This window comes from Dreissena polymorpha, chromosome 12 (assembly GCF_020536995.1).
Source record: "Dreissena polymorpha isolate Duluth1 chromosome 12, UMN_Dpol_1.0, whole genome shotgun sequence".
In the NCBI taxonomy this organism is placed as follows: domain Eukaryota; kingdom Metazoa; phylum Mollusca; class Bivalvia; order Myida; family Dreissenidae; genus Dreissena; species Dreissena polymorpha.
In genome coordinates, this window is record NC_068366.1 from 50,489,998 (window position 1) to 50,505,674 (window position 15,677).

Below are 15,677 nucleotides of genomic sequence, written 5' to 3' on the forward strand. Positions count from 1 at the left end.
TGATTTAGTTTGTGTTATGAAGCAGTTTTGACATATAACAATATGGGGATGTGTGGTTTAAATGTGCCTTGTTTTGCAGCTGGCCTAAGTTTGTCCAGAAACATTTACATAAATCAAGTTACTTGTAACTTCCTTTGTGTTTAAATAACATTGACCAAGTTACATTTAACTTTATTTGCTTAAATTACATACACCAAGTTACACATAACTTCCTTTGCTTGTTGCTGACGCTTCAATTTTTTGTTTTTGCATAGGTAATAATATAAGGATGCAGAATTTAAAACCAATATGTTGTGATACGCCCCTTATACATGTAAGCTGGATTATGCCTGGGACATTTTTTACTGTTTTCGTTTCCTCTATAGTCAACATTGTAATGTTATACAATTTTCTGCATACCATATGGCTTCACCTTTGGAAACTCTACATAGTGCAGTCTTGTGTTGTACACATCTATTATCTTGGCCGTCTTGAAATATGCTACAACACTGAAGAAAGTGGTGATTAACAAAAAAGTTGGAACTGAAAGTTATGTGAGTTTCATTTCTAGCTCAATTATTCACTGAACAGTCCTAGCCATACTACTCACCCAAATGTTGGCTTCTGCGTAACGCTCTGGTTAAGGTAAAGGTGCAATGTCTCTTTATATCTGTTTCCAGTTCATTTGTTCAATAAGAGCTTTACACATGTGCAGGGGTAATGGCGTGATGTCACTTAACAAGTTCCATTACTATGGCCTTCAATTTAGCAGAATTATGACCCTTTTTGTACTGGTTAACGTTTGTGAACAACTACTCCATACCTCTATATTAAAAGTATAAATGAAAATAACACTTTACATATGTGTTTGTGGTCTCTATGGGCAGTCAATGACCACAACCGGTAACTGTGACCAGCTTTTTAGCAGGACAATTTCACTTATAGAAGTCAGATTAAGGTTTGCTTGCAAGATGAAATACAATTGAAAATTTGGAAGTACAACAGATATATATTTGGAACTTCACACATGTGGAATCATCATGTGAGGTCACATACCTTAGCAAATAACTCCTACCTGTAATGAAGCAGAATTACGGCACTTTTACAATTCAGGTAAACATTTGTGTGCAGAAACTTCTGTCTTTAGCTGATATGTATACCTAGACATACAGGATTGCATCTGGAAGCAGTTGTGTCAAGCTTATGATCATTGTGGCTATAAATATAATAACAAGTTTGCGTTTACTAACTTTATTAGCTCGGCTGTTTTCGGAGAAAACCCAAGGTATTGTCATAGCCAGCTCGTTGTGTCCGTCGTCGTATCGTCCGCCGTCCGCATCATGCTAAAACCTTAACATTTTGGTAACCTTTTGAATATTGGCTCTCAAATCAAAGTGCTTCCACCTACAACTTTGAAACTTCATATGTAGCTTCACCTTGATGTACACGTCACCACCAAAAGTCAAAGGTAAAGGTCACTGTAACCTCTTAAAAAAAAAAAAAATCTGACAAGCTTTCATTTATAAAAAAATTCACCCGCAGCCGAGCATTGGCACCCGTTATGCGATGCTCTTGTTAAGGATGGTGATAGTATGCTAAAATTGTGTGTGTACATGTAGGTAGATTACAGGTAAAGGATTTGATTTGGGGCCAGCTTGATCAAGGGCACTGTATGTTCAGTTTGGATGGAGGTATTGTGCTGTGATTTTGTTTGTAGGTAGCTTACATTCAGACCTAGGTTGGGGTTGCAATTGGGGCCAGTAGGGTCAAGGTCACTGTTACCATCATAAAAAATGGTTTCTGCTCTATATTGGTAACTTTGGTTTGGAGGGAGGTAATGTGCTGTATATTTTGTGTATGGGTAGCTTACAATACAGCCAACATGGAACAAACATATTTCGCGACCCGTGGCGGCAAGGCGCAACAAGTTGATGCCGAGTTGGCTGTTGAAGCCGCGCCAGTATGCGGCGGCAAGTCACATTTTGCCGCGAAGCTCCGCATCTGTCCGCCGAGACATGTCGAGGCAAGCCGCGATCCACAACATGACACCGAGTCCATGCGCATCTTCAAATTAAAATCTTTTTAAAATGATTAGTTACTCAAAGAAATTTAAAAGAACAATTATAATAATATTTAAAATCATAATTAATTTAAAGTGCGCGGATTCAAAATAGATAAACTTGTTAATAAAAAAGCATGCTGTTGTTTTGTTATCCCCCGCCAGAGGCGGAGGGATATTGTTTTGGGGTTGTCCGTCCGTCCGGCACTTTTGTGTCCGGAGCCATATCTTGAAAGTGCTTTGGCGGATTTCATTGAAACTTCAAATGAGTATATATATGCATAAGAGGATGATGCACGCCAAATGGCATTGTACACCACCTGTTAAAAACAGAGTTATGGCCCTTTATATCTTGAAAAAAAGCTTTTTACTATAGGAACTTTTGTGTCCGGAGCCATATCTTGAAAGTGCTTTGGCGGATTTCATTGAAACTTGGTATGAGTATATATATATGCATAAGAGGATGATGCACGCCAAATGGCATTGTACACCATCTGTTAAAAACAGAGTTATGGCCCTTTGTATCTTGAAAAAATGCTTTTTACTATAGGCACTTTTGTGTCCAGAGCCATATCTTGGAAGTGCTTTGGCGGATTTCATTGAAACTTGGTATGAGTATATATATGCATAAGAGGATGATGCATGCCAAATGGCATTGTATACCATCTGTTAAAAACAGAGTAAAGGCCCTTTGTATCTTGAAAAAATGCTTTTTACTATAGGCACTTTTGTGTCCGGAGCCATATCTTGGACCTGCTTTGGCGGATTTCATATAAACTTGGTATGAGTATATATCCCCCGCCAGAGGAGGAGGGATATTGTTTTGGCGCTGTCCGTCCGGCCGTTCGTCCGTCACTTTTGTGTCCGGAGCCATATCTTGGAAGTGCTTTGGTGTATTTCATTGAAACTTTGTATCACGCCAAATGGCATTGTACACCATCTGTTAAAACCAGAGTTATGGCCCTTTGTATCTTGAAAAAATCTGTCAGTTTGTTCATCCATCCGATTTGCACCCATCCTCAAACAAAGCATATGTTGCGGGGGATATCAATTCTACGAATTTGCTTGTTTTTAGTGATTGCATTCCCGTTTCTAAAGAAATTGCTGTCATCCGTATAGAAATAATAATTATTTTAAAAGAATGCAAATAAAAAAAATCGAATTTATAAAAACAAAATACGATTATCACAGGCATGTATTAAAAAAGTTCTTATAATCATTTGCCATTGTCATTTTTAGAATCGGCTAAAGTACTTTAAGTTACTTTGTGTGCGTTTATTGCGCCGTATGATTATTGTCTTTATATTAAACGATCAACAAACATATTTGCATATAAGCATATTTAATGTGTCTGGCCAAGTTAGTTTGTTTCCCGCCCGTAGTGTATGTATTTCACACATAAATGTCACGTAATTATGTTTGGCACATACGAGTTATCAAGACTGTTGGATTTATAATTGCTTGTTTTTGCTATTATATTTTAGCTGAGACAATTAGCAGTTTGAAGCCACATCAATGACCAACACTTAATTGATTGTTGTTTTGTTAATTATCAGCTTATTATAACTATTGTTTGACTATGCGTATATAAAGTAGTTTCATTTTGTTCATATTATACAGTTGATATCGCTAATCATTACCCGATAATCCCGTATATTCCATTTTTAAAGCAAATTCCGGTAAATATTTACGATAAAAGTGCTCAAGACACACACACATACGCAATTATTCTTAAGTATCAAATACATTTTGGCATTTGTAACTATTTAAAGATGTGATAAAATGACGTCCAATCGGAGTGGTTTTTTTCCACTGAACACGCATAAATCGCCTAACGTGATGTACATGTTTTTATACAACACAAAATACACCCAAACTTTCCATGCGACATTGTACATGTCTGCATAATTTTTGCGCTCTTTTTATGGAGACAAAGGATATTTTAGCACTGTTTATTTGACGCTAGAATTTGTTAATGTCGCATTAACATTAAAATTCGGAAGCGTGTTTCGGATTACAAATTTTATAAAGCTCATTTCAGAATCGAACAAAACATTAACATTGTGCGTAATTTATTCAACGATAATTTGTTAAAGCGCATTACGTGGCATATCGCTTATTAAAACGTGAAAATAATAAATATGAAAGTAGCGTCAATCTAGGTTTCTATGCTACACAAATGTACATGTAGGTGCATATCTTTTCACTCAATCCGCCGCCGATTTACACCCCGAAAATACCCGAGGTTAAAACAGATTCGGCGTCGTTGCGCGGATCGATGCTGACTGCCTCGGCAATACGCCGCGTGAACACTCGACACGGCCGCCGCGTACTAAATTTCTGGCCGTGGCGTAGCCGCGGATTATGTTTGTTCCGCGTTGGCTGTACTGTATATGAAGATTTTGCTTGCAAAGTTACTTAAATTCACCAAAAATAATTTGTAAAAGTTGAAAATCTGATTTTTTTTGCATGTTTACCCCACATGTCTTGTTTTAATATATATATACTGTTTTTGTCCCCTACCAGTTTCACCCAAGGGGACTTATGGTTTGCGCTCTGTGCGTCTGTCTGTCTGTCAGTCCGTCACACTTTTCTGGATCTTGCGATAACTTTAAAAGTTCCTCATTTTTTTCATGAAACTTTAAACATGGATAGATGGGAATAATGGACATTTAAATTCTGGTTGCTATTCAAATAGTTCTGGTTGCTGTGGCAACAAATAATAATTATTTTTTAATCTGACAATGGTAGAGCTGGTAGGGGATATATATTGCTTGGCAATAGTCTTGTTTCTTTTGGTCTTCATTAATGGCTATATGACAACTACAGACTGGTATTCCATTTTAAATATGGTCATGAGGTGACTGATATTGTGTGTTTTTTTTTATATAAACGGCATAAAATATTGACTGAAAGATGTTATGACAGTCAGTTTCAATTTATTTTAATATTTGAAGTAATAAAAAACCAAGACAAAACAATGCAAACACATTTTGCATATCACTTTTGGACTACACGGGTATTCCTTGCAATGTTATAGCAGCAAATGATATTTATCTTATTTCGACAGCAAGAACAGTTACTTGTTAATTTGTTTTAGCATTCCAATATCCTCAATTTCAAAAAATTTACTTAACTATGCAGGCCTTTTCCTGGTGTATCTACAGCTCCGTTAAAGAGATGCATTCTCAAAGCAAAATGGTTTTAAAAATTCCGAATTTGTAATAAAAATCCAAATTAAAAATTAATGAAAAATAAATAAATAAAAGAAGTGTCTAGTAATAATTATATCTCAATCGTATTTCAAGTACATCTTACAAAGTATATTATTATTATTTATATAATAGTGTTGTTCTTATTTGAATTAGTATGAAGGTTTATATTAAATAAGTTTTTCCCAAATCTGTGGGCTTTTTGCTCACAACAAATCCCAATCCTTAAATTGCTTTTTAGCTCGACTATTATATATGAAATATATATAGTGGAGCTATCCTACTTACCCCGGCGTCTGCATTTCCGTTCCATTCCGTGCCGTGCTGTTAGCGTGCAAATGTTAAAGTTTTCGTACTACCCCAATTATTTTCATTGTCCCTTGACATATTGCTTTCATATTTTGCATACTTGTTTACCAACATTACCCCCAACCTACAAACAAAAGCAGACAACTATATCAAGCATTTTGTCATACTTATGGCCCTTTTTCCACTTAGAATATGCAGCAAATGTTAAAGTTTTCGTACTACCCCACTTATTTTCATTGTCCCTTGACATATTGCTTTCATATTTTGCATACTTGTTTACCCACATCACCCCCAACCTATAAACAAGAGCAGACAACTCTATCAAGCATTTTGTCATAATTATGGCCCCTTTTACACTTAGATAATTGAACTTTTTGCTTAAATTGCCATAACTTCTTTATTTATGATCTTTTTTTATGATAACTTTGACAAAACAACACTTACCTGAATACCACAATGGATTCCACCCAAACAATACCCCACGCCCCAACCCAGAATCCCTCCCCCCCCCCCCCCCCAACCTCCCCCCCCCCCAATTGTTTTTTGTCATCTAATAAATTACCACACCCCATATTATACCCCCCTCTCACCCCCCCCCCCCCCTTACCCCCACCCCCCCCCCCATTTATTTTTAAACATCATCTAATAAATTACCCCCCCCCCCCACATTATACCCCCCTCTCACCCCCCCCCCCGCCCCCCCCCCCCCCCCCCCAAAAAAAAAATAAAAAAAAAAAATAAATTATTATTTTTTTTGGCCTTTTTTTGGCCTTTTTTTTTTTTAAAGATCCTCTAATAAATTATTGAATATGAACAATTTCCCCATGATGGCTTACGTTATACTGTCAAGCACTCGATTAGTCGAGGGCGCTGTCCTCTGACAGCTCTTGTTTCTCAAAATGGCCAGGAAAAGGCCTGTTATGCCATTTGCACATTATTTTATCATCCTTATATACATAAAGCGGGCACAATTATGGTGATCCATGATTTCCGTTATGTTCAAATTACACATTGTTGCCACTGGGTCGATTGATTGTAAATTATGACAAAAGAATGCTGGGACAGAGCTTTGATTCAAAATTTTGAACCAACAGAGTCAAAATATTTGAAAGCAAAAGTAAAAAATAAGAGAAATTACTGATTTAAAGACCATGAATCCAATAATGTTATATCTCATTAAAAATGTTTAGCAGTTTCAATTTTTTGAGTTCAGAATTTGATATATGTATATTATATTCTATTTATGATGAACCTGTCACCTGACAAAAAAGTCCATACATATATCTGGTTCAGCTTGCATAACACATACAGTACAGCACATGAGGAACCAACAAAATCCTCGGTCACGCCACGGCCATAATCATTAATATTTAACAGTATATGCTTTAAAACTGGAATATACGGGATTATCGGGTAATGAGTAGTGATCAACTGCATTTTATGAACAAAATGAAACGAGTTTATATACGCATATCCAAACAATAGTTATAATAAGCTGATAATTAACAAAATAACAATTAAGTCTTGATTATTGATGTGGCTTCTAACTGCTAATTGTCTCTGCTAAAATATAATAGCAAAAACAACATTTAATTATAAATCCTCAGCCATCTGCTGGAGCCTTGACCACTTGTAGGTGCCAAAACAGCGGCCTGGTCTCCTTGATGTCTCGATATAAAAGGGAAAACAATTGTACATAATTACGTGACCTTGTTTATGTGTGAAATACATACACTACTGGCGGGAAACAAACTTACTTGGCCAGACATATTAAATATGCTTATATGCTAATATATGTTGTCGTAAAAAATAAAACCCAAAACAAATGTGTTTTTGATTGTTTAATATAAAGATAATAATCATATGGCGTAATATAAATGTACACAAAGTAACTTAAAAGTACTTTAGCCGATTCTAAAATGACATTGATAAATGATTATTGCAATTTAATTAATACATGCCCTTGATAATCTTGTTCTGTCTTTATAAATTTGATTTTTTTTTTTTTCATTTTTCTTTAATAATTATTTCTATCAGCCTGATACAGCAATTTCTTAAGAAACGGGAATGCAGTCACTAAAATCAAAACAACAACATGCTTTTCTACTAACTATTTTGAATCTGCGCACATTAAATTAATTATGATTTTAAATATTATTAAAACTGTTCTTTTAAAATTTATTGACTAACTAATCATTTTTAAAAGATTTTTTATTGTATGATGCGCATCGACTCGCAGATGTCTGAGGGGACAGATGCGAAGCATCACCTTAAAATGCATCGTGCCGCAGCATCTGAATCGGCTTCAAGGGCCGACTCGGCATTGACTCATTGCGCCTTGACTAGACTAGGCAGATTGCGAAATATGTTGTTTGTTCCGCGTGGGCTGTACTGTACACTTAAAAGAATAAAAAAGTAGACCTGAAATGTGCAAAATACTCATACGCTTATAAATATACAGGGTATCAACCAATATTGCAAATTTTTTGTTAAGAGAAAAGTCAGTGGGAATTCACTCGATATAAATATACATTCCCAGTGGCAACACACCCTTATAAGCAGGGGCTTCTATGTATATTCACCGCATAGGGTTGTCATCATAATTATGAATCGAGCGATATTTATTGTTACCTAAACAATATTAGTCCAAGGGTCCCATGGATCCCAAGTTGGTATTACCAACAACAATTGTAAAGTTCAAAAAAAAAAAAGGAACATCAGATTTTCTTCATTCTTAGTGTTGAAGTTGATCAGATTATAATGACAACCTTGGTCGCACCTCTGTACCCTCCCTATCTTGGTGGCCTGCTATTCTAGGTTCCATGGACCCCTACCAGAGGGCCCCTAGGTCACCCCGGGGCAAGAAACCCCAGCCTTCGCCCCTGGACGGCAGTAACTCCGCCCTCAATGAGGATGGTGCTAGGTCACCAACCAGTGATCAAGTAAGTATGATGGGTGTGACAAAGTCAGCAGCTATTGTCTATAATAAATTGAGCCTCATTATGGAAAGACTAGGCTAAATGCATGTGCGTTAAGTGTCATCCCAGATTAGCCAGTGCAGTTCTCACAGGCTAATCTGGAAATACACTTTCTGCCATAACTTGATTTTTGGTAAAAAGATGTCTTCCTTTTAAAGAAAAATGCCATAAAAGTGTCATCTCAGAGAAGCCTATGTGGACTTCACAGGCTAATCTGGAACTAGACTTTAGGCACATGCAAACCCTGTTTCCTCAGAACATATCGACTCAATTCAACACTGTTTGAGCAATTTCAAAACTGAAGTCCATCAATTTGTGGATAAAAAATAAAAACATTGGAAAGTTTTGTTTCTTATTATTGTTTATGGTATATAAAGATAAAAGTACATTCACAAAATGTATTGACAGTGGTTATTAATATACCATCTGAATATTTACATTTGATCTGAATATTTACATTTGACTATTTATAACAGATTACATTTATTATAAATATATTTTCCACACAATAATTGGTTTGTGCCAAAAATTAAATTATTATAGCAAAAGAATGCTACCATAAGTAAAATACATTATTTATTGCTTTAAAAACAAAATAGCATATTGCTTGGGAGACAAATCATTGTTAATAAACTATGTTTCCAGTTATTGAGCATATTGAATATATATTTTGTATATGCCTTTTCAAAAGCAGGCGTATTATGTATTTACCGTATTTACCTTTATTGACCAGAATCATTCACATATCATTTCCCAATCTTGTGTGGCATTGATGAATGAATTTATACAAAAAATATGAAAGAATGGCAGATTTTATTTTGTGCCAAAAAATAACAAAAAAATTAAAAGCAATCGACATACATCATTGTCATCAGTACAAACATTAGTTTTAAAAAACCTGCACAATTTTCAGTATTGTGAATAATATTTGAATGATTATGGTAATTTTGTTTTAAGATGTTACATTTGTTGAAAATGTATGATTCTTGCTGATACATTGGTATTGAAGAGAAATGAGAGGTTTGCTGAAGCGGGCTTTTTAAGTCATGCAGTATATAATATTTGAATTCAGAATATCAGGTGTGCCTAGTTTTATTCTTCCTTTACAAAGTAAAGGGGGTGTACTTGATTCATCATGAATGTCTGTCACCAACTTCGCCTATACTTGCCAACAAACAAATTTCAAACTTGCAGGCATTGTACCATGATGTGAAGTTGTTCATGTGAGATTTTTACTATTCTTCGTAAAAAATAAATAACAGTCTGCCCCATTTGCAGGTTAGATATTCTATGACTTTTTTAATCTTAATATAAACTTTTAGCAAATAAACTTTATATTCAGTAGGTTACATCATATAGTAGTCCTTTAAAAAGTTTGGTAAAATTATGCCCCTGTGGTAAACACTTGCCACACTCTAGTGGTCACAAGCTGGGGTAAACACTTGCCACATTCTAGTGGTCACAAGCTGGGGTAAACACTTGCCACACTCAAGTGGTCACAAGCAGGGGTAAACACTTTCCACACTCTAGGGGTCACAAGCTAGGGTAATCACTTGTCACACTTGAGTGGTCACAAGCTGGGTTAAAAACTTTCCACACTATAGGGGTCACAAGCTGGAGTACACACTAGCCACACTTTATGGGTCACAAGCTGGGGTAAACACTTGCCACACTCTAGTGGTCACAAGCAGGGGTAAACACTTGCCACACTCTTTGGGTCTCAAGCTGTGGTAAACACTTGCCACACTCTAGTGGTCACACACTGGGGTAAACACTTGCCACACTCTAGTGGTCACAAGCTGGGGTAAATACTTGCCACACTATTGGGGTCACAAGCTGTGGTAAACACTTGCCACACTCTAGTGGTCACACACTGGGGTAAACACTTGCCACACTCTAGTGGTCACAAGCTGGGGTAAATACTTGCCACACTATTGGGGTCAAAAGCTAGGGTAAACACTTGTCACACTATAGGGGACACAAGCTGGGGTAAACACTTGCCACAATCTAGGGGTCAAAAGCTGGGTTAAGCACTTGCCACACTATACTGATCACAAGCTGGGGTAAACCATTGTCACACTCTGGGGGTCAAAAGCTGAGGTAAACACTTGCCACACTCTAGTGGTCACAAGCTGGGTAAAACTTGCCACACTCTAGGGGTCACAAGCTGGGGTAAACACTTACCTCACTATAGTGGTCACAAGCTGGGGTAATCCCTTGTCACACTCTGGGGGTCACAAGCTGTGGTAAACCCTTGCCACACTCTAGTGGTCACAAGCTGGGGTAAACCCTTGCCACACTCTGGGGGTCACAAGCTGGGGTAAACACCGGCCACACTATAGGGGTCACAAGCTGGGGTAAACACTTGCCACACTCTAGTGGTCACAAGCTGGGGTAAACCCTTGCCACACTCTAGTGGTCACAAGCTGGGGTAAACACTTGCCACACTCGAGGGGTCACAAGCTGGGGTAAACACTTTCTACACTCTATGGGTCACAAGCTAGGTAAACACTTGCCACACTCTAGGGGTCACAAGCTGGGGTAAACACTTGCCACACTCTAGTGGTCACAAGCCAGGGTTTTTTTTGGCCCGATTTTATAGCCGAAATTCGGCTATGTTCCCAATCCCAAAAAGTATACTTTTTTCCCAAAATGTGGCAAAAAATTCCCAATTGCCAAAAAAAAAAAAAAATTTTTTTTTTTTTTTTTTTTTTTTTTAGAAAGAAGTCTTATGTGTATTTTATCTCAATTTTAATTCAATTACATCTAACAAAGTATTATATGATTTTTTTCTTTTAATTTGAATGATTATAAAGAGTTAAATCAAATTTAGTATTTCCCTAATCAGTGGACTTTTCGTGTGGAAAAAAAGGCTAATGAATTTATTTTCCCAATTTCATGAAAATGCCGATAAAATTCCCAATTCCAAAACCATGGGCTATCTTCCCAAAAAGTGGAAAAAAAAACCTGCAAGCTGGGGTAAACAGCTGCCACACTCGAGGGGTCACAAGCTAGGGTAAACACTTTCCACACTCTAGTGGTCACAAGGTCACTTCCATATGTTTGCCCTCTTGTCTAAGATTTATTTGGAATAGATATGATTTTCACTTACACTCTTTATTTTTGTCCAAAAATGTAGAAAAAAAATTACAGGTGTTTCAACATTAAGAGACAGTCAAAAGTTCATTGACGATCTGATACATGTATGAAACGTATATAGCGTTAATAGTTTCCATGAATAATAGCATGTTCTTTTTGTGGGTGTTCTGTTTTAAAACTGTCCTGATCAAAAAATGTTTTTGAACACTATCTAAACAACCACATTACCTGACCTCATTTTGACCTTGACAATTACCGACATTTGGACTGTGAGAATTCAGCAGGTCCAAATACTTTCCATGGTTTATTCAAAATTAACTTAACTACAATGCTTGCTTGCTTGCATGGATGTTATCTATGAAATCGTTCAACACACCCATATCACCTGAGCTCATTTTGACATTGACCTGCTTTTGACTTATTCAAATGGGCTAATGAATCAATACTGACAAAGCTTCCACTATGGGTTTATAGCTTTATTCAACCCAGCAGTCAAAATTTAGTTTTAATCATGCGCAATTTAAAATATTGCAGAGAATATGACAGTTTCTCCTCAAATAAGTTTTGTCGAACTATTAGTATAGCTGTACCATGTTTCCCCTAATAATGTTTCCATTATGTATTTTCCTCAAATATTAAATTTTTTTCAGGACAGTCGTGTGAGCGATTTAGTATCTCATTTGATCTCTTGTTAGCATATCAAATAGTCAATCAGATGATGAACGCTGCAGTTTGATTTATTTATAGGTCATGCTTCTTGCCTTCTTTCTATACCTTTGTCTTGTCAAGTAGTTGTATTGAAATTATTTTGACAGGATTACATAAACAATAAGAGTGAATCAAACAATGCCTGCTTTTATAAAAGCCATTCTTTTTTATGTTTGAATGATTATATAGTAGATAGTGTATATTTCTGTATCTTTTCTGCAGTATTATGTTGTGTCATCGTTTGGAGTTGTCAGGTCAGATCATTTTTATTGGCATAAGTATACTAGCCTCACAGCTATTTGCTTTTGAAACAAAAACAATTTCTCTTAGTGAAATAAAATAGCGGGGGAATCCAAATGCTTTTCTTTTTTCAGGTGTTAATATAGAATCCCATGTGTCACTATGGTAGATTGTAGCACATAGTTTTTGTGTGTTGTATCTCTAAATTTTTCTTATTAGTATTAGTTGTTATATTTCGTTTTGTTTGATATTTATTTTTACTTTGGTTTATTTTTGTGTGTTTTGTTCTCTTTCCTGCTTTCAGCCAGTGACACCTGATAATATTCAGTCAAATCCAAAAGCCCCACCGCGAAAAAAACGCCCTAACCAGAACTTGAAAAGCATCAACGAGGGAGATCAGTTGTCTTCAAAATCAAAAGAACCCCAATCGGCTCCTATTCGAAGCAACTCATTTGAATTTGGTATTGCCGGTTCAGAAACTGAAGTCAAGCTGCCAGAAGGGTCAGGGAATGGCGTCAGCACACCAGCAGTTGTGAAAGTGGAGCAGCACCAAACTGTCATACCGGGATTGAATCTGATTCCCCCTACTCCTCAGGTGAGCCAGAAAAACACAGAGAGTCCGGACAAGTCTAGAGAAGGCTTCGAAACTCTCCAACCTACCCGGCTTGTGCAGAAGAATTCCCCCAAGAAATTGTCAGCAGTTAGAACCTCATCACTTCCCTTAGTGCCAATACCTGGTAAGGAGCAGATTGGAGAGAACATAAGTAGTAAGTCGAAATCACAGTCAGAAGAAGACTTTAAAGCCAGTCTTACTGAACCGTGCTTGGCTGACGGGAAGAATTTTAAGATAAGGACAGTTAACATCGATACGGAAAGTCTAGAAAAACCACAGCATCACGGACGCAAATACTCAATGAAAAAGTTTAAAAAGAAATTAAGAATTGGCGGGAAACACAGGGATAAAAGCTCTGAAAGGATCTCGAAGACTGTAGACCCTAATGATAATGACATAACTGCGGAGAGCGAGGAAATGTCCCATGATGAGTTTGCAAGTCACGAAAGTCGTTCAGAGAATGAAGACAACATTTTAACGGATGACGAGTTCTTAAGTCCTAACCAGAATATGAGTGACGAAGCAGTGTTTCACTCTGCCACCAAAAAAGATGGGTTCTTGAGGCGAATGAGTGTTAAAATGCAACAGCTTGTGTCGAGGAGTGGGTCTGATAACTGTCAACCTGAGTTTGATAGACGGGGTCGAAGATGCGTGAGTTTTTTGGACTTGATGGACGATTCAGAATCTAACCATGGGGTGATTTCAAAAAAGACTCTGCGAGAGATGATCACCGTCCCTCACCATGGTAGGTAGCCCGTGTAGTTGTGCCAGCCAGGTGTGGTCTTGTGGTGGTGGAGAGCTTGCCAAGACTGCAGTGTATCCTGTAATCATGGAAATCTGCATGGCCTTGTTGTACTGCTTGCATTATATCCTTTCACCTTTTTACATCTTGATGGTTATTTCTAGTTACTGTGTTTGTTTTTTTATCTTTGTTTGATTTTCTATTGATGTTGTAACGTGTTTTGTCTGACCTTCACTTGCTTCTGTCTTTCACTTACCAACTTAACAACTTTCTGTAATTACTCTTAACAACCCCGCATTCAAGTGTGTGAGGCTTCCATTAAAAACTATTAAAACAGTAAAAACCTATTATAGTTGAACAGTAGTTAATTGGTTTTTGGGGGTCGAAAGACCTGTTTAGCATTTGCAAACACAAAGAATAGCAACTTTCAAATAGCTGTTTTATATGTGTATGTTTTATATAAATGAATTTTGCTAGTTTATGTTAGTTTTTAACAGGTGTTGCTCAGCAAGAACATGCTTTTCCCTACTTTTCCTTACAGATCTAGGCAACATTCCACTGCAGACAACCTTATAAAATTGTTGTTGTATATTTTCAATTTCCAGTTTGATAGACGAAGAAGCAAACATCACCAGCTGCTTTGTTATCACGGAAATAATGATACATTGTGTAGTTGACCACTAATATATGAGAACTTAGTAATGTACTTACTGCTTTTTCAGGGTAGGGACATTTTATCAGACTGTCCAATTACCCCACCCACCCCATAGAGGCCTGGTAATTGTGTGTAGTAGAGAAGCAGCACTGTAAACTTGTATCAGTTCTCAGGGAAGCACCAGAGGCCAAACTTCTTGGGGTTTACAGAAATTATCAGGAAATTTTTGGGCATCCTTTCAGTGCAGGAATTTATTTTATTTTTTTTTCAAATATGCTGCATCAATGCATCGCATAGTGTCTTCCCTGGACAGCTTAATCAGGAAAGACACTTTCCACTTTTATGGTTTATTTTAGCTCGGCTGTTTTCCGCCGTCCACCCTGCTAAAACCTTAATATTGGCTCTAAAATCAAAGTTCTTCCACCTACAACTTTGAAACTTCATATGTAGCTGCACCTTGATGAGTTCTACACGCCACACCCATTTTTGGGTCACTAGGTCAAAGGTCACTGTGAACTCATCTTCTGACAAGCTTTCATTTATTCAAAACTGCACCCGCAACCGAGTGTTGGCACCCGCTTTGCTGTGCTCTTGTTGTTCTAAGGAAGTCTCTTCTTAGCAGAAATCCACAATCGGTAGAAAGTGTTGTCCTTCGTGTCCCTGGTTAGCCTGTGCATACTACACAGACTAGCCTGTGCATACTACACAGACTAATCTGGGATGACACTTTATGCACATTAATGAAGACCATTTTTCCGTGAATGCAGCACATATGATGGTTAAAATTTGCATTTTGATTTATGAGCAACATGTATGTAGTGGCTGAATCTGGGGTTTAATATGAAGGGAAGAAGCTGTTAACTGGTATGCCTTTAGTGCAAAAAGCATGAGGTCTGAGACCATGATAAAGATCTGTATTCAATTTGAGAACATTGCTGCACTGACTGAAATAAGGACAGATGAAAATAGAGACATGTGTTTTGGCCACTGGGGGTTCCATTTTAGAGTATTACTGTTGGGTAAAACTTTATGTAAAAAAGTTGATGTTGTAGTTTTCAGTTGTTATGATTCGGGCATTTATTA

At 37.1% G+C, this 15,677-nt stretch overlaps 1 protein-coding gene across 1 annotated transcript in view; it reads left to right on the plus strand.

Annotated features, from left to right (window-relative positions):
• LOC127852331 (syntaxin-binding protein 5-like) overlaps positions 1–15,677 on the plus strand; it is a 133,603-nt gene that overhangs the window by 95,106 nt on the left and 22,820 nt on the right. The window contains exons 22-23 of the mRNA XM_052386264.1: positions 8,377–8,501; positions 12,889–13,942. Of these exons, the coding sequence (XP_052242224.1) occupies positions 8,377–8,501; positions 12,889–13,942 (1,179 nt within the window). The remainder of the gene's footprint in view (positions 1–8,376; positions 8,502–12,888; positions 13,943–15,677) is intronic.